The 21,309-nt window shown below is 49.0% G+C and overlaps 1 protein-coding gene across 1 annotated transcript in view; it reads left to right on the top strand.

Moving 5' to 3' along the window:
• The first annotated feature begins 8,677 nt into the window (after positions 1-8,677).
• Positions 8,678-21,309, top strand: part of TOMM70 (translocase of outer mitochondrial membrane 70) — a 58,548-nt gene continuing 45,916 nt past the window's right edge. The window contains exon 1 of the mRNA XM_069761032.1: positions 8,678-8,967. Within this exon, the coding sequence (XP_069617133.1) occupies positions 8,740-8,967 (228 nt within the window). The 5' untranslated portion in view covers positions 8,678-8,739. The remainder of the gene's footprint in view (positions 8,968-21,309) is intronic.

Genomic DNA, 21,309 nt, shown 5'->3' with positions numbered 1-21,309 from the left:
GCCTACCGTTTCTTGTAAAATGAGCTCTGTACAATCATGTGTGTCTGTAGGGAAAAAATTTGCGTGTGGATCAGTGTCCTTATTCCCCCCTTCAGACTCGAGAGGTAGCAGTGTAGCTATATTGAGAGTCTGAAACCTAGCAAATGTGATAGTAGAGGGGAGCAACAAAGAACACTGTAGCCGCAAATGTCTGGCCATGGAAATGTGTTTTGGTTGGACCTGGTTTAATATCCCATAAACATCATGTGTAGTTTGAACTGTGAGTGGATACTCTAGGACAATTTCTGATGCTTTGTCCAACAATAGTGAGACAGCAACAACTACACGTACACAGGTTGGCGCTGCTCTAGCTACGGGATCTAACCTTGCTGAAAGATATGCAATTGGTCTTTGTTTCCCTGCATGCTTCTGGGTAAGAACTCCTGTAGCATGGGAATCAACTTCTGCAGCCATAAGCTGAAACGGTTTGGTGTAGTCTGGTAGCCCTAACGCTGGAGCTGAAACAAGGGCATCTTTTAATTGTTGGAACGAAATCTGACCTTCTTTTGTCAACAAATAAGGTTCACTTTTTACACAGTCATACAGTGGTTGCATTAGTTGACTGGCATGTATAATCCATTGTCTACAATGAGACACTATTCCTAAAAATGCTCGTAGCTGTTTATGATTTCTAGGCTCATTCATCTGTCTTATTGCTTCAGTTCTTTGTGGTGTAAGATGCTTTTTACCTTGAGAAATGCAATGACCTAGAAAGACCACTTTGGTCTGACAAACTTGTAGCTTTTGTCTATTCACTTTACACCCTTCTTTTTCTAAAAAACATAGTAAACTCACAGTGGACCTTTCTGCAGTTTCTAGATCTGGGCAGCAAAGTAGTAGGTCATCCACATACTGCAAAATTACTACCTGTGGTTCGGGTTCAAACCTCTGAAGGACTGTTTGTAGGGCATTTGAATAAAGAGTAGGGGAGTGTATCATTCCCTGTGGAAGGCGTGTCCACGCCAACTGTTTGCCCTTAAATGTAAATGCAAACAAATGCCAACTATCTTGGTGTAAAGGAACCGAGAAAAATGCATTTGAAAGATCTATTACAGTAAATACTTGAGAACTGGCTGGTATCTGTGATAGTAACGTATGAGGATTGGGTACAACTGGGGTGATTGGATCTAGAACTTTGTTTATTTCTCTTAAATCATGTACCATACGATATTTGGGCATAGAACTCTTATCAAGAGTTCTCTTTTTGACTGGATACAGAGGAGTGTTAGCAGGTGATTGTATCTCTACCAAAACTCCTTTCTCTTTATATCCCTCTATCTGTTTTGTAATCGCTAGTTCCTGCTGGGCACTCACAGGGTATTGTCTGAGCTGTGGGAGAACAGTTCCTGGTTGCACAGATAGTTTTACAGGAGAGATATGCAATAGTCCCACATCGGTGTCACCCTGTGCCCACAGTGTTTCTGGGACCATTGAGAGGTCTAGATCTGTGGTGTACTCTTTTTCTTCAGCATAATCCTCAAAAGCCTGAATTCTAACATATTGTTCTAATGTTTCTGCATCATCAGGGATAGTCAGTATAACTGTGCCATCTTCCCTAAAATTGATGTTAGCTTCTAATTTCTTTAGGACATCAGTTCCTAACAAACATGTTGGGGCACCTCTGGCATACAAAAATCTGGATGCAAAACATTTAGGTCCTAATGAGACCTCTAGGGGCACAGTATATGGCAGTGTTCGAATTACCCCATCATAACCCTCAGCAAAAGTTGTTTGTTCTGAAATATCTTCCGGATTCGGAAGAAAATCTTGATTCAAAATTGAGGAAGTTGCACCTGTATCTATCAAAAATGGAATCTCTCTCCCCCCCACATTCACCTGTATCATAGGTCTTCTAGCTGATAGGGAAGTTTGTAACACATCGAGTCAATCTGAATCTGGTATGGGACCATCTATGATGGTAGATTTCTGCTGGTTGTCCGTTTGGGGAGGGTTATTTCTGGGAACAAATTTGCCTGACTTTATATCTGCCAACTTCTTCCTGCACTCTCTTTGGAAATGACCTGGCTTTTTACAGTAGTGGCAAGGAAAGTTGTGTCTCACTCTTCCTCCTGTATTAGCTTGTGCTATTCTAACAGGCTTACGATTCTCTCTCATATCCATGACTATTCCTAAACATCGTTGTTTCACAATATTTGGTTGTTCAATTGTTCTCCAATCTGGAGTAGAGGATTTAAATTTTTCTCTGATTTTCGGATCTAGCCCCTCTATTAATTGTTTTGTAAAAAGTCTCCTTACTGAAGCATCAGTCAAATCCAATCCTTCATCCCTAAAGCTATTTTCTAATTCTTGACTATATTCTTCAATACTTTGCCCAAATTTCTGCATAATCACACCCGTAGATCCCCTTTCCCTCTGTTTTTCTCTCATGAAAAATATTAATGCCTCTGTGAACTGGGTACCTGATGCTTCTGTCTGTAAGGCACCCCCTTCTGCCACTGGTCTATTGGGCTGTAGGTGTGTCAATAATTCCTGAAAAAGTCCGGGGGACATTTTCATTCTACATAATTCTTCCCCGTCCGCCCAGACCCCAGCATGAGTCTGCATGATTTGTTGTATGTATTGTGCAAATCGGATGGGATATTGAGTGGGATCAGGCGCATTATGCAGGAGGGACATACCTTCAGCAGGGGACCAAGGAAAATACTGTCGGGTCTGGTGATATCTAGTTCCCATTACCCCGTCAGCACCAGGTTCCCTAAAGGGTCTTGGTACTACCCTAACAGGGGCAAGTACAGCGCCATGTCTAGGTGTACCACAGACTAGGCAATCATTTCTCCAATCTGGATTTTGTTGTCCACAGTGTGAACATACCCATCCTCCTACCCCACCAAGATTGGGATACAAGGCTGGAAATTGTTTTCCTCCTTCTGCTCCTCCAGATGGTACAAATGATTGGGCTTTTGGATCTAGGTAAGGTGGTGGGATTATGTCACAACTTTTTCCCTTCCCCATAATCCATTTGGAAGTGTCTGGATCATACTTCCAATTCTCCTCTTTAGCTGTTTTTGAGACCTCTATCATACAGTGTATGATTTCTTCCCACCCATTGTCTTTGATAATTCCACCTCGTTCTTTACTCAGTTTTTCCCATTCTGTACTGAACATAAGTGCTTCTGAAATTCCCAATTTTTCTCTTACCCTTCTAATCTGACTTCTGACTGTCTTCCCACATCTTTCCTGTATGATATCTGCTGCTTCCACTTGTCCTAAGACGGTTTTTGTCTGTTTATTTCCCATTTTTTTTTTTTTTTTTTTCAATATTAGCTATTTCTACCCCAGGTGACGTTTGGACAATCACTTATCCTAGGTGATGTCTCGTTGCCTTCTCTCCTAGGGAGCTAAAATATTGAAGGGCTGATCTGCTCCATTCTTTCTAATGTGCAGAATGTACTTAAGTGCTATTATGCACGCAAACAGACCCAGCAACACCATACAGATCACAAAACTTTCTATGTCAGTTAGCATACTTGTCCCAGGCTCATGGACCCGCGTCCTGGGCTCATTCTATCAAACCTTATCCAGAAATGAAGGAGGTTAAGCACTTAAATGAGAGTCAAGCATGGGCGGAGGTCTCCCCGAAAGGACGCAACCACATGACCCAGTTAGGCTGACTTCCGTGTATAAGGCTTATACCCCAACTATTTCGGCTTATTTTTCTACGCACTTTTGCTCTTCTTTCACAACATACCACAACCTTCACACTGTTCACACACTGCCAGGGACAGGACTCATAAATCTATACAATATAGTAACCCGAGTTTTATAGGTATCTACTCACTACTAGACTAACCCAGCGTGACACGGCTCATAGAGATCTTTCGGATAATACAAGGCAGATAAAAGAGAACTAATAATGTCTCTTACCTGGCCAGGTTTTTCAGTTCATTTGCCGTCCATTATCCCAGATCTCCATTGTCCGTATCTGCAGGTGAATCTCGAGCAAATACTCTCATCTCGGGTCCCTGTTCGGTGCGCCAAAGAAATGTTAAGTCCTTCTCAGTCCCTGGCTTACTAGAGGTAGGGATCCTGAGTAAATGACACGCAAACAAGGTATTGTGTGATCATATACAGGGGAAGCCCAGGAGCACATCTCTCTCTCTGGGCTTTGCCCTTCCTTTATATAGAAAAGAATTATTCTTTTACAGACATGCGCACAAGCGCTCATATTTCACTATCTCTTACATAAACAATCTATACCAGTCTTTATCAGTAGAAAGTTACATCATCTGGAAGGTGAATGAAAGGCTGCTATTGAAAGAAGGAATGCACACATGATTACTTCCATAAAAGGAAATGTCAAGTCAGCAGAAATGTATCTTGTTGTAAGCGAGATTTCTCAGGAAGAAGACAAGATGGATTCCTTTAGTTCAGTCTGATCTCCAGAATTAGAAAGCCCGAATGGCATCACCAGGTACTCAAAATGGCCCTCGGGCGTATTAAATGCTGTTTTCCATTCATCGCCCTGTTTAATACGCACAAGATTATACGCCCCTCGAAGATCTATCTTGGTGAACCAACTAGCCCCCTTAATCCGAGCAAACAAATCAGACAGCAGCGGCAAAGGGTACTGAAATTTGACCGTGATCTTATTAAGAAGGCGGTAATCAATACAAGGTCTCAAAGAACCATCCTTCTTGGCCACAAAAAAGAACCCTGCTCCCAACGGTGATGACGAAGGGCGAATATGACCTTTCTCCAAGGATTCCTTTATATAACTCCGCATAGCGGCGTGCTCTGGCACAGATAAATTGAACAGTCGGCCCTTAGGAAACTTACTACCAGGAATCAAATTAATAGCACAATCGCAATCCCTATGAGGAGGTAGGGCATTGGATTTGGGCTCATCAAATACATCCCGGTAATCCGACAAAAACTCAGGCACTTCAGAAGGAGTGGAAGACGAAATTGACAGCAATGGAACATCACTATGTACCCCTTGACAACCCCAGCTGGACACTGACATAGATTTCCAATCCAATACTGGATTATGGACCTGTAGCCATGGCAACCCCAAAACGACCACATCATGCAGATTATGCAACACCAAAAAGCGAATATCCTCCTGATGTGCAGGAGCCATGCACATGGTTAATTGAGTCCAGTACTGAGGCTTATTCTTGGCCAAAGGCGTAGCATCAATTCCTCTCAATGGAATAGGACATTGCAAGGGCTTCAAGGAAAAACCACAGCGCCTAGCATACTCCAAGTCCATCAAATTCAGGGCAGCGCCTGAATCCACAAATGCCATAACAGAATAGGACGACAAAGAGCAAATCAGAGTAACGGACAAAAGAAATTTAGACTGTACCATACCAATGGTGGCAGACCTAGCGAACCGCTTAGTGCGCTTAGGACAATCGGAGATAGCATGAGTGGAATCACCACAGTAAAAACACAGCCCATTCCGACATCTGTGTTCTTGCCGTTCAGCTCTGGTCAAAGTCCTATCACATTGCATAGGTTCAGGCCTATGCTCAGAGAATACCGCCAAATGGTGCACAGCTTTGCGCTCACGCAAGCGCCGATCGATCTGAATGGCCAAGGACATAGACTCATTCAGACCAGCAGGCGTGGGAAATCCCACCATGACATCCTTAAGGGCTTCAGAAAGACCCTTTCTGAAAATTGCCACCAGGGCACACTCATTCCACTGAGTAAGCACAGACCACTTTCAAAACTTCTGACAATATACCTCTGCTTCATCCTGACCCTGACACAAAGCCAGCAAGATTTTCTCTGCCTGATCCACTGAATTTGGTTCATCATAAAGCAATCCAAGCGCCAGAAAAAACGCATCTACATCACGCAATGCCGGATCTCCTGGCGCAAGGGAAAATGCCCAGTCTTGAGGGTCACCACGCAACAAAGAAATAATGATTTTTACTTGTTGAACGGGGTCACCAGAGGAGCGGGGTTTCAAAGCAAGAAACAATTTACAATTATTTTTGAAATTCAGGAACTTAGATGTATCCCCAGAAAACAAATCAGGAATTGGAATTCTAGGCTCTAACATCGGATTCTGAACCACAAAATCTTGAATGTTTTGTACCCTTGCAGTGAGATGAGCCACACAAGAGGACAGACCTTGAATGTCCATATCTACACCTGTGTCCTGAACCACCCAGATGTTAAGGGGAAAAGAAAGACAAATCACACTGCAGAGAAAAAAAAATGGTCTCAGAACTTCTCTTATCCCTCTATTGAGATGCATTAACACTTATGGCCAGCTGTACTGTTATGGACCTGGTGGTTAGGAGCACCCGGAACGACCTGATGGTTAAACTAACACAGGACAAGCTCTGGGAAGTGGGAGCTCTGCTGACCGCAACCCCTAATCCTATCACACACACTAGAAATAGCCGTGGAGCGTACCTAACTCTGCCTAGACGCCTCTTCACAGCCTAAGAGCTAACAAGCCCTAGAGATAGAAACTAAAGCCTACCTTGCCTCAGAGAAATTCCCCAAAGGAAAAGGCAGCCCCCCACATATATTGACTGTGAGTTAAGATGGAAGTCACAAACACAGAAATGAAACAGGATTCAGCAAAGAGAGGCCAGACTAACTAAACAGACAGAGGATAGGAAAGGTATCTTTGCGGTCAGCACAAAAACTACAAAAAGACCACGCAGAGTGTGCAAAAAGACCTCCGCACCGACTCACGGTGCGGAGGTGCCACTCTGCATCCCAGAGCTTCCTGCTAGCAAGGCAAAATCATGATAGCAAGCTGAACAAGAAAACAATGAACAAATAATTAACTAGCAGGGACTTAGCTTCTGCTGGAGTAGACAGGTCACCAGAAAGATCCAAGAGCGAACTGAACCAGTACAAGAACATTGACAGCTGGCATGGAGTAACGATCTGAGTGGAGTTAAATAGAGCAGCCAGCCAAAGAATAAACTAAGTCACCTGTGGAAGGAACCTCAGAAGCAGCAGCTCCACTCACATCCACCAGAGGGAGTCCATAGACAGAACTCGCTGAAGTACCATTCATGACCACAGGAGGGAGTTCGATAACAGAATTCACAACAGGGACTGCGGTCAGTACATGTACCACTTCCTTCAGAGCTCGTCCCATGTTGCTCCTAAACCACCAGATCATAACATCTACACTTCTGGGAAGCCCTGGGGATATACTTCACCTGTGGGAAGGTATACCATCTAGCTGCCATAACATCACCCCAGCGGACCCCCGAGCAGCGTCGGTCACCCTGACCGAATACCACAGGTGGCGTCACGAACAGTACCGTTATCTTTGAACTCTGTCTTTTATTGGGCGCCCCTCTTAGGGCCACGGTCCGGGTCGGGCCACCGTGACATCCTCGCTGAGGGAACTGAAGAACCCGGTACTGAGTACCCCATTGCCCTTACGTGGGGGCGAGCCTTTTGCGTACGCATGCATTCGATCCGCTTGCATACGTCGGACTGCGCATGTCCAGGATCTGTTTTGAGACACGCCCTCCTGGAAATATTGAACGCATGGGCATAATGAACGCAAACGCATGCAAAAAATGCATGCACACGCAGCGGGGGTTTTTTGTGCTGTCATGCGTGAGCTGCTGTGGATAAAAAACATGTGATTGCATATGCAGATGATACGCTGCGCACAGATCCGCAAATGTGAACGTAGCCTTATAACTCCTTTACGGTAGTGAGGGGCACAAACTATAGCAAAGGTCCCTGATGGGGGGTGATGGGTGTTATAGTGTGTGGGCTGGGGGGCTTGTGTCCCAGGCCGGTCCCTGATGGGGGGGGTGATGGGTGTTATAGTGGGTGGGCTGGGGGGGCTGGTGTCCCAGTCCGGCCTTATGTGAACCCCGGTGGTAAAGGTAATCCTTACATCTTCACCAATAACACTGCAGCCCTCATAGAGCTCTATAGCCACCGATAATTAAAAAAGTGATGTCCCTTGTAAGGCAGGAAGGAAACATGTCAGCGAAGAGTGGTCCTGAGTAGGGTTGAGCGAAACGGATCGTTCATTTTCAAAAGTCGCCGACTTTTGGCAAAGTCGGGTTTCATGAAACCCGACCCGATCCCTGTGTGGGGTCGGCCATGCGGTACGCGACTTTCGCGCCAAAGTCGCGTTTCGTATGACGCGCTTGGCGCCATGTTTTTCAGCCAATGAAGGGGCGTGGGCAGAGTGATGACATAGGCGTCCACGCCCCTAAGACCTATCGCCATGTTGTCGCTTGTGCGCTGTAGCGATTTGCAATGTGTAACACCAGCTTTTCAGGAGAGGGAGAGGGAGAGAGAGAGAGAGAGAGAGAGAGAGAGAGAGAGAGAGAGAAAAAAAAAAAAAAAAAAAAATCCCATTGGCTTTGCATTGGGTTTCGTGTTTCGGTCGATCCTCGACTTTTCGCCATAATCGGCCGATTTCACTCGACTCGACCTTTGAGATAGTCGGGTTTCGTGAAACCCGGCTCGACCCTAAAAAAGTCAAGGTCGCTCAACCCTAGTCCTGAGGACTGTGATACCCCAGGGCCGGCGCCTGAGTGGCCGTGTGACGTCCCTGCACCAGGGTAATGCAGTGCTGCCACACAGCCAGTAGAGGGCGCGCCCTGACCACGGTCAGCGCTCCCGGAAGTGATCCCCCCACCTGCCGGCTCCCAGGATGCACCGTGTTTCCGGTATTCCGCCTCCCTGTCTTTTCCCCGTGTCCGCAACTGTAGGGACGGATTAATCATGGCGGCGTCCAAACCCGTGGAACCGCAAGGCGGATCCGGGATCCCGCACTGGAAGCTGGCCCTAGCCGTGGGGGCCCCGCTGCTCCTGGGAGCCGGTGCGGTGTATCTATGGAACAGGCACAGGTCAGGCAAGAGAGACAGCCAGCGGAGAACACCGGAGGGAAGGGCGAGCCCGGTGCCCAGCGGGAGCAGCGCCAGCCCGGAGGCCGGTGTCAACCCCGAGATGGTGAGAATGGATGAGGCCGGGTGTGTGTGTGCCCCGCCAGCAGAGGGCGTGCGTGCCGCACATGGCAATGTCACCGTGAGTCAGCCATAGCAAGCTGCTGCCAGTGTGCGGTAATGGGACGTGCAGAGAGGAGGAGGCCCCCCAGAGAGAGGGAGGGGGCTGTAAGGGGGAGGCCCCCCAGAGAGAGAGGGGGCTGTAAGGGAGAGCCCCCCAGAGAGAGAGGGGGCTGTAAGGGGGAGCCCCCCAGAGAGAGAGAGGGGGCTGTAAGGGAGAGCCCCCCCCCCTCGAGAGAGAGGAGGCTGTAAGGGAGAGCCCCCCCCAGAGAGAGGGGGGGCTGTAAGGGGGAGCCCCCCCCAGAGAGACAGAGGGGGCTGGCTGTAAGGGAGAGCCCCCCTCGAGAGAGAGAGAGGAGGCTGTAAGGGAGAGGCCCCCCCAGAGAGAAGGGGGGCTGTAAGGGGGAGCCCCCCCAGAGAGACAGAGGGGGCTGGCTGTAAGGGAGAGCCCCCCTCGAGAGAGAGAGAGGAGGCTGTAAGGGAGAGCGCCCCCCAGAGAGAGGGGGGGCTGTAAGGGGGAGCCCCCCCAGAGAGACAGAGGGGGCTGGCTGTAAGGGAGAGCCCCCCTCGAGAGAGAGAGGAGGCTGTAAGGGAGAGGCCCCCCCAGAGAGAGGGGGGGGCTGTAAGGGGGAGCCCCCCCAGAGAGAGAGAGAGGGGGCTGTGAGGGGGAGGCCCCCCGGAGAGAGAGGGGGCTGTAAGGGAGAGGCCCCCCCCCCAGATAGAGAGGGGGCTGTAAGGGGGAGCTCGTCCCCAGAGAGAGGGGGAGCTGTAAGGGGGAGCCCCCCCCCAGAGAGAGAGGGGGCTGTAAGGGAGAGGCCCCCCCAGATAGAGAGGGGGCTTTAAGGGGGAGCTCGTCCCCAGAGAGAGAGGGGGCTGTAAGGGGGAGCCCCCCCCAGAGAGAGAGGGGGCTGTAAGGGAGAGGCCCCCCCCAGATAGAGAGGGGGCTGTAAGGGAGAGGCCCCCCCCAGATAGAGAGGGGGCTGTAAGGGAGAGGCCCCCCCAGAGAGAGAGGGGGCTGTAAGGGGGAGCCCCCCAGAGAGAGAGAGGGGGCTGTAAGGGGGAGCCCCCCAGAGAGAGAGAGGGGGCTGTAAGGGGGAGCCCCCCAGAGAGAGAGAGGGGGCTGTAAGGGAGAGCCCCCCCCCCCCCCCCCGAGAGAGAGGAGGCTGTAAGGGAGAGGCCCCCCCAGAGAGAGGGGGGGCTGTAAGGGAGAGCCCCCCTCGAGAGAGAGAGAGAGAGAGAGGGAGCTGTAAGGGGGAGGCCCCCCAGAGAGAGAGGGGGCTGTAAGGGGGAGGCCCCCCAGAGAGAGAGGGGGCTGTAAGGGGGAGGCCCCCCAGAGAGAGAGGGGGCTGTAAGGGGGAGGCCCCCCAGAGAGAGAGGGGGCTGTAAGGGGGAGGCCCCCCAGAGAGAGAGGGGGCTGTAAGGGGGAGGCCCCCCAGAGAGAGAGGGGGCTGTAAGGGGGAGGCCCCCCAGAGAGAGAGGGGGCTGTAAGGGGGAGGCCCCCCAGAGAGAGAGGGGGCTGTAAGGGGGAGGCCCCCCAGAGAGAGAGGGGGCTGTAAGGGGGAGGCCCCCCAGAGAGAGAGGGGGCTGTAAGGGGGAGGCCCCCCAGAGAGAGAGGGGGCTGTAAGGGGGAGGCCCCCCAGAGAGAGAGGGGGCTGTAAGGGGGAGGCCCCCCAGAGAGAGAGGGGGCTGTAAGGGGGAGGCCCCCCAGAGAGAGAGGGGGCTGTAAGGGGGAGGCCCCCCAGAGAGAGAGGGGGCTGTAAGGGGGAGGCCCCCCAGAGAGAGAGGGGGCTGTAAGGGGGAGGCCCCCCAGAGAGAGAGGGGGCTGTAAGGGGGAGGCCCCCCAGAGAGAGAGGGGGCTGTAAGGGGGAGGCCCCCCAGAGAGAGAGGGGGCTGTAAGGGGGAGGCCCCCCAGAGAGAGAGGGGGCTGTAAGGGGGAGGCCCCCCAGAGAGAGAGGGGGCTGTAAGGGGGAGGCCCCCCAGAGAGAGAGGGGGCTGTAAGGGGGAGGCCCCCCAGAGAGAGAGGGGGCTGTAAGGGGGAGGCCCCCCAGAGAGAGAGGGGGCTGTAAGGGGGAGGCCCCCCAGAGAGAGAGGGGGCTGTAAGGGGGAGGCCCCCCAGAGAGAGAGGGGGCTGTAAGGGGGAGGCCCCCCAGAGAGAGAGGGGGCTGTAAGGGGGAGGCCCCCCAGAGAGAGAGGGGGCTGTAAGGGGGAGGCCCCCCAGAGAGAGAGGGGGCTGTAAGGGGGAGGCCCCCCAGAGAGAGAGGGGGCTGTAAGGGGGAGGCCCCCCAGAGAGAGAGGGGGCTGTAAGGGGGAGGCCCCCCAGAGAGAGAGGGGGCTGTAAGGGGGAGGCCCCCCAGAGAGAGAGGGGGCTGTAAGGGGGAGGCCCCCCAGAGAGAGAGGGGGCTGTAAGGGGGAGGCCCCCCAGAGAGAGAGGGGGCTGTAAGGGGGAGGCCCCCCAGAGAGAGAGGGGGCTGTAAGGGGGAGGCCCCCCAGAGAGAGAGGGGGCTGTAAGGGGGAGGCCCCCCAGAGAGAGAGGGGGCTGTAAGGGGGAGGCCCCCCAGAGAGAGAGGGGGCTGTAAGGGGGAGGCCCCCCAGAGAGAGAGGGGGCTGTAAGGGGGAGGCCCCCCAGAGAGAGAGGGGGCTGTAAGGGGGAGGCCCCCCAGAGAGAGAGGGGGCTGTAAGGGGGAGGCCCCCCAGAGAGAGAGGGGGCTGTAAGGGGGAGGCCCCCCAGAGAGAGAGGGGGCTGTAAGGGGGAGGCCCCCCAGAGAGAGAGGGGGCTGTAAGGGGGAGGCCCCCCCAGAGAGAGAGGGGGCTGTAAGGGGGAGGCCCCCCAGAGAGAGAGGGGGCTGTAAGGGGGAGGCCCCCCAGAGAGAGAGGGGGCTGTAAGGGGGAGGCCCCCCAGAGAGAGAGGGGGCTGTAAGGGGGAGGCCCCCCAGAGAGAGAGGGGGCTGTAAGGGGGAGGCCCCCCAGAGAGAGAGGGGGCTGTAAGGGGGAGGCCCCCCAGAGAGAGAGGGGGCTGTAAGGGGGAGGCCCCCCAGAGAGAGAGGGGGCTGTAAGGGGGAGGCCCCCCAGAGAGAGAGGGGGCTGTAAGGGGGAGGCCCCCCAGAGAGAGAGGGGGCTGTAAGGGGGAGGCCCCCCAGAGAGAGAGGGGGCTGTAAGGAGGAGGCCCCCCAGAGAGAGGGGGCTGTAAGGGGGAGCCCCCCCAGAGAGAGAGGGGGCTGTAAGGGGGAGCCCCCCCCCCCCCCCCCCCAGAGAGAAGGGGGCTGTAAGGGGGAGCTCCCCCCCAGAGAGAAGGGGGCTGTAAGGGGGAGCCCCCCCCCCAGAGAGAAGGGGGCTGTAATGGGGATCCCCCACCCCAGAGAGAAGGGGGCTGGCGTATTGATTGCTGGGGGTTGACCTGTGGGACAGTAAGAAGGGATGGCTCGCTGGTGGTCCGGACGCTGGGATGGGATAATGGAGCAGCTTACTTACCACTTGGAGTCGGAGCGCTGGGACAGGACCAGGGGAAGGTTCACTGCTCGCGGGGGGCACCAGCGATCCAAAAACAGACAGGTGGAGCGCTCTCTATTCATGGTGTGTGGGACCTCTGGGCATCAGGGGCTGCACTCTGCTATGTCAGCAGTCTTAATGTGAATTAATGGGTAATGCTTAACCCCCTCTCTATTAAAGTCAGTGCCTGTAATTTTGGGTCACTGGGGGTCTGACCCTCAGCGATTCTTACATTATTATACCCGGTCCTACAGTTGGCATGTGACTTACAATCTTGGCAGTAAGACCAAAAGAAGATGGAGTAAAAAAGTCCCAAACAACGTAGTTAAAAATAACCCGTACAAAATGTATTAATCAAGCGCATATAACATCAATATACATATATACCTGCTGTATGCAGTGTATAGCAAACAGGAAGGTATAACAGAGGAAACATCAATACATCGAGTTACGTGTGGTCAACAATTCATCCCTGGGATACACACAGTCCATACACATATCGGAATCAAAGGGTCCCAGGGTCATATGGTAATTTGGCCAGACAGCCATACATACATCATAAAAGCCCCGGGGCCGTTGGGTGCAGTGTGGTCTATTCCCCTGACCTACTTATGGGTAAGCACACATTGTTAGAAATGTCTTTGGGTTACCATTATGGGGATTTTATGATATATGTATGGCTGTATGGCCAAATTACCACATGACCCTGGGACCCTTTGATTCTGATATATGCAAAAAAAAGTTCATTTTAGACAGCGTCAAGCCCTAAAAATACACAATGCTGTATAATGAAGACTAGGAACAAACTCGCTAAAGTGTCATCAGACAGTCCTAAGTAGCTCCATTAACGAGATCCTCATATGCTAGGGAGACCATGTTTCCATGTCTGGTTACATAGTCCTCCTTGCCCTCTTCCAATGTGTTTCCTCAAGAAGGGGAGATAAGTGCCTGGTCCCCGGCTCAGCTGCCTCAAGGACCCTCAAAGTGCTGATTCAATCCAATGAGTGAACAAGGAGGATTCGGTACAGCGGACGCGTCGTAATCGTTATCGCACCCGCTGCTCAGACGGGGAATGATGGGAGATGGAATGTCAGCTGACGCTCCCTCCTCCATCATTGTTTTCAACTGTCAGCACCTAGGGAGACCTGCCCTGCGTCGAGGCCCAGATATACTGTGGACCAACAGTTTGACATGTGCTCTGCAGGGAGGATGCAGTTCCCTTCACTGATATATGCATTTCAATGGTTCTGTACTGCGGCCCCCAAGTGCGCCCCAGCACTGTCCTGCAAATGTCTCCATGGGCGCGTAAACTAATGAAGTGGCTGAATGGGTAACAGAATATTCTGGTGGCTGTAAAATGGTACCTGACATGTGCTGTCCAAGTGGTCACCAGTCTGCTGATTGTGGGGTTTATTTTTGCATTCTCCTTTCCATCCGTTTTTAATGATGATAAACTCCCAGGAGTCGCCCTGTTCACACTAAGGCCACATTCAGACGTCGGGGGTTTTTTTTTGCGTATGAGATAATTGGGCCGTTATTCATCATTGCGTTGGGTCCGAATTGTATCTGTTTTTGGATGTTTCTCTGTCTTTACCATCAGTGTGGCATCCATTTAAAAAAATATATAAAATAAAAAGCGCCGGCTATTAACCATTTACAGTTTTCTATGTCACAGAATTGCAAAGTATCCGTAACAGTCAGATGCTGTATTGTGGCTCCGTACGTACGGCATCCAATTTTGTTTGCTTTGTTCACCCAATGACTTAAATGTCATCCGCTTTATGGAAGAAACTAGTGCATGCCGCCATATGTTTTTTCACACACCGATGTAGTCATTGTAAAAAAAAGTTCCACTGCACTGCCCCATTGAGTAACATTGGTCTGAGTGCTGTTAGTTTTTTTTTTTGTTTTTTTTACGGACAGCACTCAGTCTGAACATAGTCATGTGAATGAGCCCTCCTGGTGAGAAGAAGCCTCCTGTAGATGATGGGACTGAGCCACATATGGCGGCACTCCGTGCAGGGGGCTTGGTATCCCAGCTAATGGCTGTGACCTCCTGTGCTTAGTGATGTCCGTACCCAGCAGCTGCTTTCATTCCTTCCGGAGAGGGCAAACTCCATTGTGTACAAGGAGCCGGATTTTTCCCCCGCTCTGTACAGACGGCTGCACCATGACGCCATCTTCTCTTCCTGTTATTACGATTATGCAGATGCCAAACGTGTATCATTTTTTTTTCCTGAAAATTTCAGATATTTGAAGAGAAATTTTTTTTTTTCTTGATTTACTATTTTCTGAGACCTGTAACGTTTTCAGTTTTCTCAATGTGCGATTTACCAATCGGATTAATGTATTTTACAGATCAGATTTTTACGAACACCGTGATACCAAATGTGTGTGTGTGTGTGTGTGGGGGGGGGGGGGTAATTATTTTTAATGGGGCAAAATGGGTGATTTAAACTTATTTTTTTTCTTTTTTATAAAACCCTTTTTTGCCACTGTATCTAGTAGTCCCCTTAGGAGCAGGGCTGTGGAGTCGGTAAGCCAAACCTACAACTCTGACTCCCGACTCAACTTCTCAATTTCCTTGACACCGACTCCACAGCCCTGCATCCCATAGTTTGTAAGCTTGCGAGCAGGGCCCTCACTCCTCCTGGTATCTGTTTTGAACTGTATTTCTGTTATGATGTAATGTTTATTGTCTGTACAAGTCCCCTCTATAATTTGTAAAGCGCTGCGGAATATGTTGGCGCTATATAAATAAAATTATTATTATTATTATTATTATCTGGGAGTTGAAGCTGTGATTGATTGTATTATACATAGTACTTCAGCCCAGCTACGTATAGCAAAAATCACGATCTCCTATAAATGCCAGCTACAGTCTGAATTTCACAGGAGTATCGTAATCACAAGTACGGAGGTCTTCAGCAGCACCCATGCCTGTCATGGCTTCCCATCGGATCCCCACCTTCACGGCATGGGTGAGCTGTTTGGAGCATCAGTCAGGGACCTGACATAAAAAATAATTACATCACCTGCAAGAAAGGGATTGTTAGTCCCCTTAGGCTAGGTTCACATTGCGTTACTGGGTGTCCGCTAACAGAATCCGTTACATGGCGAAATTGGCGCAATTAACGCTATGTAACGGATCCGTTAGAGCACCCATTGACCGCAATGTGCTAACGCATCGCTAACGCATGCCATTTTTGGCATGCGTCAGCGATGTCCCGTTATTTTCAGACGGACCTTGAACGCTGCTTGCAGCGTTCATGGTCCGTTCTTCGCTAGCGCAGATCGAGCATCTGCGCTAGCGGGATTGCCAAGCGCAATTCCTTTTTGGACATTGCGTTAGCGCATTCCGTTAGCGTATCCGCTAAACGGATTGCACTAACGCAATGTGAACCTAGCCTTAGGGGACTTGAACCTGCAATTGTCTGATTGCTCATACTATACATGGCAGTACCACAGTATTGCCGCATATAGTGTAAATCTTGGTGTCCTGTGAAGCTCAGCATATAGATGAGGAAAACCTTACCGACCCCACAGCCCTGCTCAAAACAGAAGAAAATAGGACATGCCCTGTCTCGCGGACCAGAGGCACAAATTCGTTTTTAACTCTTTAATGCAGAATCACATACAAATGTAGCTTGCACTAGCCCCTGCTACGTGATTTCAGGGAGCCTATGGGTTAATCTTTCTGAGGGCTTGCTGAAGGGCACCCTGTCACAGCCATCATTGTACTCCTGTGAAGCTCTGTTGCAAGCTGAGCTTCATAGGAAACTGCGATTTACGCTATATACTGCAATATATAGCGTAAGTGATCATAGAGGGACTAAAAAAAAAATGTTTTATTACAGTTCCCAGTTTTCTCTAAGGCTATGTGCACACAGTGTGTTTTGACACGTTTTTGCGTCAGTTTTCCACTCGTAAATGGGCCAAAAATGCTATGGAATCCTTATGCAAGCTAATTCAATGACAATCCCTAAGTGTTGTGCACATGATCAGTAAATTTCCTTTCAGTATTTGCAGTGCATTTTTTTTCTTCAACATGTCAATGCTTTGTGCATTTCTGCACCATTTTTCACCCATTGACCTCAACCGAGTCTGTCAAATCCGCAGCAAAAACGCAGGTATAAAAATGTTTGCAGATTTTCTGAGTTTTTGTTTGCGTTTTTAGATGTACTTCCTATGGTGTTTCCCACACTGTCTGTGTGACCATACGGGAAACACCGGCGAGGTGGTTCTTACCGGCCGTAATTCGTTAAGACCGTCAGTCAGCGCTGCGGGATCATGCTGTCAGATGTTAGTGACCCCGGAGCGGAGATTGTGATTCGCTGTGTAAAGTTAAATAATTACATACATATACAAGTACAAAAACCCATTATACTTACCTAACAGCAAATCCCTGATGCCATTATCTCCTAGAAAAAAATGTAAAATAAGAAACCAACATATACTTGCCTGTTCACCGTAGTCCATGTAATCCTGAGTGTCCCATGGCGATGTCACTTGTAGAACAGTCAGATCGGGAGATGTGACCACTCTATCTGTTCACCAGCAATACACTGACAGGAGGTAGTCGCTCACACAGTGTACCACTGAGCTGCCCTGGGAGAGTTCACCGGAGTTCATCAGCTGATCAGCTTCGGTGCTCTCACTTACGGTACCGCTGCGTGAGAACTTTACCATGGCAGCTCAGTGATACACTGCAGGAGAGATTGCCTCCTGTCAGTGTATCGCTGGCTGTCTTTGAGAGCAGTCACATCAGTGACTGCTCTCAAAATAAACACGATCATCGTGGGACATTATGGATTATTTTCTCTGCGGACAGGTGAGGAATATTGTGGTTTATTTTATTTTTGTTGCGGGAGATGTTGGCTTCTATAGATTAGGCGTTCGGTGACTTATAGACGCCTCTCCATTAATAACCTGTGGGCTTGATGTCACCTGACAATACAAATGTGACATCAACCCCGCAAATATGAACCCCACTTGCCACCACTACAGTGCAAGTGGGTGTGCCTTTTCTGAGGCGACTGAGAGCTGATGGTTTTTATTCTGGGAGGAGTCAATATTCATGGACCCTGCCTAGGCTGTTAATATCAGCCCGCAGCTGTCTGCCTAGCCTTTGCTGGTTAGATTTTATACGGGAACCCTATGTCGATTTTTTTTCTGGGGTCCCCCTGTAAACTAGCCAGTAAAGGATTAGCAAACAGCTGTGAGCTGACATTACACTTGTGTGCAGAATTATTAGGCAAGTTGTATTTTAGAGGATTATTTTTATTATTGATCAACAACTATGTTCTCAATCAACCCAAAAGACTCATAAATATCAAAGCTTAATATTTTTGGAAGTTGGAGTGGTTTTTTTTTTAGATTTGGCTATCTTAGGAGGATATCTGTTTGTGCAGGTAACTATTACTGTGCAGAATTATTAGGCAACTTAATAAAAACCAAATATATTCCCATCTCACTTGTTTATTTTCACCAGGTAAACCAATATAACTGCACAAAATGTAGAAATAAACATTTGACATGCAAAAACAAAACCCCAAAAATGTCTCTACAGTGTTCCATCCATAGATTCTGTCAGTTGCTTGATCTGTTTACGACCAACATTGCGTGCAGCAGCCACCACAGCCTCCAGACACTGCTCCGAGAGGTGGACTGTTCGCCCTCCCTGTAGATCTCACGTTTTATGAGGGACCACAGGTTCTCTATGGGGTTCAGATCAGGTGAACAAGGGGCCATGTCATTGTTTTCATCTTTTAGACTTTTCCTGGCCAGCCACGCTGTGGAGTAGTTGGAGGCATGTGATGGAGCATTGTCCTGCATGAAAATCATGTTTTTCTTGAATGATACCGACTTCTTCCTGCACCACTGCTTGAAGATGTTGTCTTCCAGAAACTGGCAGTAGGTCTGAGAGTTGAGCTTCACTCCATCCTCAACCCGAAAAGGTCCCACAAGCTCATCTTTGATGATACCAGCCCATACCAGTACCGACCTCCACCTTGCTGGCGTCTTGAGTCGGAGTGGAGCTCTCTGCCCTTTACTGATCCAGCCTCTGGCCCATCCATCTGGCCCATCAAGAGTCACTCTCATTTCATCAGTCCATTAAACCTTTGAAAAGTCAGTCTTAAGATATTTCTTGGCCCAGTCTTGACGTTTTATCTTATGTTTCTTGTTCAAAGGTGGTCGTTTTTCAGCCTTCCTTACCTTGGCCATGTCCCTTAGTATCGCACACCTTGTGCTTTTTGTTACTCCAGTTACGTTGCAGCTCTGAAATATGACCAATTCAAGTACAAAAAGAGGATTCAGAGATCCTCCAAAAATTCAGAAAAATAGCAAAAAAGGCAGAGATGCTTACCTGCTTAGGCCTCCAAACAAATGCATCAGGATGCAGTGGACCCATGTGGTTAAGATGATGGCAACACAGGTGCAGAAATACCGATGAGGCAACCACTCACAGCCTACCAAATTAATGGAGGGGGTGGCTGCTTGGCATATGACTGCACATAAGAGACTTGTATGTGGCGCTGTTCACACAATGGGAATGCACAGCATCTGGGTTAACAGGCTATTAGTGACACCCTTCTATTAGCTCAGGCGGGCTGCCCAGCGCTATTAAGATGCATCCCATGTGAACAAACACCACAGTTTACACCTGTGTTGCCGCCATCTTAGCCACATGGGTCCACTGCATCCTGATAGTGCATTTGTTTGGAGGCCTAGGCAGGTAAGCATTTCTGCCTTTTTTGCTATAGCTCTGAAATATGGCAAAACTGGTGGCAAATGGCATTTTGGCAGCTTCACGCTTGATTTTCCTCAATTCATGGTCAGTTATTTTGCACCTTTTTTGCCCAACACGCTTCTTGCAACCCTGTGGGCTATTTGTCATGAAACGCTTGATTGTTCAGTGATCACGCTTCAAAAGGTTGGCAATTTCAAGACTGCTGCATCCCTCTGCAAGACATCTCACAATTTTGGACTTTTCAGAGCCCGTCAAATCTCTCTTCTGACCCGTTTTGCCAAAGGATAGGAAGTTGCCTAATAATTAAGCACACCTTATATAGGGTTTTGATGTCATTAGACAACACCCCTCCTCATTACAGAGATGCACATCACCTGATTTACTTAATTGGTAGTTGTCTCTCAAGCCCGAACAGCTTGGAGTAGGACAACATGTATAAAAAGTATCATGTGATCAAAATACAACTTGCCTAATAATTATGCACACAGTGTAATAGCCTGGGAACCTTTATGGCTGTTTGCTCCTTCCCAGAATATTAACATCAGCCATCGGCTTTCAATCTGCTGGTTATTAGAATTACGCAGGAGCCCACACTATTTTTTTTCTCTTTTTTTTGTTCTTTACAATTAACAGTTGCTGTTTGGTTACAGCCTATGTAGGTTCTTTCTGTTAACGCTCCTACATAGGCTGGTGACAATGTGTGTGTTTGTGTTTACTTACCGAATTAGTAATAAGGGTGTCAGGCTGACACCTTTTCATTACTAAACCTAGGGCCTGGTGTCTATGAACAGCTGCTGACACCAAGCCCTCTTCTAGCACAGCACAAATGCCTGACCTCCACTATGTTCATTATCTACATAGCGCTGTACTTGGCTTTCAACATCAGTCCCATAGTCAATGAATAGAGCAGAGGTTGAGCATGTGCACCTCCACTCCATTCTTGATGAGACTATGTAGAGCCCAGTTCATGGGACTCTCACCGATCAATTAATTTTCCCTATTCTGTGGGGATAACTTACAATGAGGTTTTCCCATGAACAAAGTACATTTTAATCAGTATATCTTGGAATAATGAGTTCCAGAATTGGATGTGTTTAAAAATATTTCTGGGGCGAGATAAATCTGATAAATGTGCCCTTGCTATGTACTGTTTAATGGCTGTGTCTGACCATGCAAAGCTGCTCCAGTTCATGGTGGGTGCATATTACAGCTGATCAAAGGAGGAAGCATAAGAGAATACTGTATATAGAAGACACACCGTGGGATTGCAGCTGTTGGATTCTGCGAAATGACACATTTCGCTGCCTGTTTTATCACAGTAGTGAGCGTTTCTGCCACATGTCCAGATTTCTAAGCTCATCATAAATCAGGTACAGTAATTTAAGAACTCAGTGACTACTGTTGCTCCAACATCACTGACTTGATTTATTAAGAGCTCAGAGGGCTGGAAATACTACAGCGACACTCACTCCTGTGATAAAACAGGCAGGGAAATGTTATCTCACAGAAAGCAGTAGTAAAGGATTAATGCTAGGCTAGTGAAAATAAAACATCCTTTTTTTTTTGCGTTTTTAATATCTCTGACTGCAAACATCGAGCCTCAGTTGCTGCAAAAAATATTTGCAATTTAAGTACCGTAGAAACACAGTGTGTAGAGGCATGCCAATAGAGCCCAGACACATTTGGGATCAGGTTCTAATGGTGTGTGTAGACCCCAGTAATGTCTCTCATTGCCCTTTCATCATAAATGCCTCGTATCTCCCGCCTCTGGTGTGTGAAGAATCTACTTGGGATCCTAAATTCTGTGTATGGAGGTTCCACAGCTATGAGGGCCTCCATCTCTGTGTCTGCACCTGTCCAGTGCTATACTGATCTTCATTATATCAGTTCTTGGTGAATGGAGGCTTCACAAGTCCTAGTTTCATGGTCTAATTACACAGTGCTTGTATTCAACTGACCTGTTTGGGGGGAGGTTTCCTTAGGCCGAGATCAGACGATTGTGAAACACGGTTGAAGTACAGAAAACAGTGTCGGGATCGGCCGCTGGTCTCC

Source organism: Ranitomeya imitator, chromosome 3, assembly GCF_032444005.1.
Source record: "Ranitomeya imitator isolate aRanImi1 chromosome 3, aRanImi1.pri, whole genome shotgun sequence".
Taxonomy (NCBI): domain Eukaryota; kingdom Metazoa; phylum Chordata; class Amphibia; order Anura; family Dendrobatidae; genus Ranitomeya; species Ranitomeya imitator.
This window is presented reverse-complemented; position numbering and strand designations above follow the sequence as displayed.